The sequence below is a fragment of the Pteropus alecto genome, unplaced genomic scaffold (assembly GCF_000325575.1).
Source record: "Pteropus alecto unplaced genomic scaffold, ASM32557v1 scaffold396, whole genome shotgun sequence".
In the NCBI taxonomy this organism is placed as follows: Eukaryota; Metazoa; Chordata; class Mammalia; order Chiroptera; family Pteropodidae; genus Pteropus; species Pteropus alecto.
This window is the reverse complement of record NW_006438082.1, coordinates 310,034-312,581: the sequence shown is the minus strand read 5'-3', so window position 1 is coordinate 312,581 and position 2,548 is coordinate 310,034. Positions and strand designations below refer to the sequence as shown.

General features: G+C 61.4%; 1 protein-coding gene across 1 annotated transcript in view; it reads right to left on the bottom strand.

Annotated features, from left to right (window-relative positions):
• Positions 1 to 37: 37 nt before the first annotated feature.
• Positions 38 to 2,548, bottom strand: part of DUSP9 (dual specificity phosphatase 9) — a 4,010-nt gene continuing 1,499 nt past the window's right edge. Inside the window, exons 2-4 of the mRNA XM_006915314.3 lie at positions 2,447 to 2,543; positions 711 to 1,160; positions 38 to 374 (exon numbers count right to left, since the gene is read on the bottom strand). Coding sequence (XP_006915376.2) covers positions 49 to 374; positions 711 to 1,160; positions 2,447 to 2,543 — 873 coding nt within the window. The 3' untranslated portion in view covers positions 38 to 48. The remainder of the gene's footprint in view (positions 375 to 710; positions 1,161 to 2,446; positions 2,544 to 2,548) is intronic.

The following is a 2,548-nucleotide window of genomic DNA, read 5'->3' as shown; positions in this document are numbered from 1 at the left end:
CCCAGCACATGGGTGGTCAGGAGCACCCATAGGGGGCAGGGCAGGGCCCTATGTGGGATCCAGCTCAAAGACACCGTCGCTGGTGGGGGTGGTGAAGAAGGAAGGCGGGTCAGAGGTGGCAGACTCCTGCCCCCCGCTGCTCCGCTCCCGGGCACGCCTCTCCTCCAGCCGCAGGCTGCGCTCGAAGTCCAGCAGCTGCCCCATGAAGTTGAAGTTGGGCGAGATGTTGGACTTCTTCCGCTTGACCAGGTCATAGGCATCATTGAGTGAGAGGTGGAGCTTCTGCATGAGGTAGGCCACGGTGACGGTGACGGAGCGGCTGACGCCCGCCAGGCAGTGAACGAGCACCCCGCAGTTCTGGGACAAGGCCTCGTCTAGGCGGGGGCAGAGTGGGGAGCAGCATGAGGTGCAGGCCGACGGCCTTCCAGAGAGGCCCTTGCGGCCCCTTCTCTGCCCTCCAAGCCAGGTGGCCCTGGCCAGGTTCACCTGGGAGCCCCGCCTGGCCTAAGGAGCCCTGGCACTTTCAGTAGTGGCTTCCGGGAGCTGGCCTCGGCACTGTCCGACCCCTGAAGTGCCATCTTGGCTTCAGGCTCTAGGATTGCAGCTAAGCCCAGGAGGAGCCATCGTGAGGGAGAGGGGGATGAAATGGGGGAGGCCAGGAGCTCGGCCTAGGGCGAGGAGGGAGAAAGCAGAGGGCGGGGCGGACTCACCAATGAACGCGATGGCCTCCGGAAAGAACTGGGACAAGTTCTGGCTCCAGTGGTCCGAGATGGGAATCTGCTTGTAGTGAAAGTCGCCATTCTTCTCAAAGAGGTTCGGGAGGTTGGGGGTGACATTGAGGATGTAGCGGATGCCCAGCTTGGCCAAGCTCTCCACGTTGGCCGAATCCCGGGCACTGCCCAGGTAGAGGTTGGGCAGGATCTGCACGGGGAAGGATGGCAGCAGCCCCGATTGGGGGGGCGTGGCACCCTCTGAATCCAGGCCACAGCTCATGGAGTCGCGGTCAGGCTCTGAGTCTGCATCGGAGCAGTCAGAGCCCAGGCACAGGCCGCCCAGCCCTACCACTGGGCTGGGCACCATGGCTGTACTTGGCCCACCACGGCTGTTGAGGCTGGTCTCACACAGGTGAGGGAACTCGGCCTGGAATCTGCTGAAGCCACCTGGGAGGGGAGAGAAGGAGGGTCCCGCTGATCTGGTCTCCTGGCGGCCAAGCACTCCTGGCTGGGGATAGGGAACCAACCCTAGATGGCTCCGATGCCTGAGGGGGCTTGCAGATGTGACAGCCCAGTCACCCTTGCCCAGTACCGTCGGCTACGCCTTTGGACAGCAAGTGCCCACTGAGGCTGCTGGGGATGTAAGACATTGAGCCCAGGCAGAGCCACCCAAAGAAGATCGTACAGCCCTTGGGCCTGGCCGAGGCAGGCACGAGGGCTCAACAGAGTCTAGAGGTACTGCAAATCCTGAGGAGGACAGAGGCCATCAGTTAAAGAGGAGGAAAGGTTCAGATGCGCATGCTCCGCCTGGGTGTCTCCCTATCCGGCTAGACCAGGAGCACCCAGAAGGTAAGGGCTGGGTCACAGCCATCTCTGTGATCTCTTCAGGGATAAACTGGGACCCCAGGAGGCGGGGAGCCTGAGAGAGTGCAACACTCCACCTGGATACTTCCAAAGTCGCAGGAAGCGAGCATCTCTTTGGTCTACAGATAACTGCTATTTCCCTGGGCTGGGGTGAGGGCCTGAAAACCCAACGCTTTCTATAGTTCTATGTCCCTGTGCATTCAGAATGGAGCAAGCGACCACAGTCCAATGACCCTCCTCGATGGGGAGGTGGGGACACCTAGCTCTGTAGGTTCATGGAAACCGCGTCCCTACCGTGGACCCCCGGAGGGTGCCTGTGTGTGTTTGGCTGGGCAAGGAGCCAACCGGCTATATCGGCCTGTCTCCCCTCCATCCCCCAGCTCTGCCATGACTACTGGGGGTGGGGAGGATGTCAAGTCCCTGCTTCTTCAGGCTTCCTTCTGCCTTCACTGCTTCTCTCTCTCTTTCTCTCTCTCTCCCCTGCCCCCTTTCCAGAGCCTTTGTAGAGCGGGATTTGTCCTGTGTCGCTGGCCCCCTTTGCCCATGGCTGAGCAGCTGGAGGAGGTGCAGTTACCATCAGGGGGAGACTGGGATCCCTCACCTGGTGCTCTATTCTTGAGCCTCCCCGTGAGCCAGGTCAGGTCAACCCTATTCTTCCCATTTTCCAGATTCAGAAACTGGTCCCCAAGGGGGAAGGACTGGCCCAAGATCATGCTCAGAGGAGGGTATCTCACCTCCCCTTTAGATAAAATGAGGCAGGGCTTGCTGAAGGTCAGATGAATTATGAATCCCCTCGGAAGGTGGGGCCCTGCCTCCCGGGCGGGGGTCCTCCCCAAGCGGGTGCCCACCGTGCCACCAACCGCACCTACCCTGTAGGTAGTAGGCCAGGTAGCCTTCCTCCCGCAGCTTCTGCAGCAGGGTGCCCAGCACCGACTCGGCCTCCCACTCCTCGGCGTCGGCCTCGGCCTCGG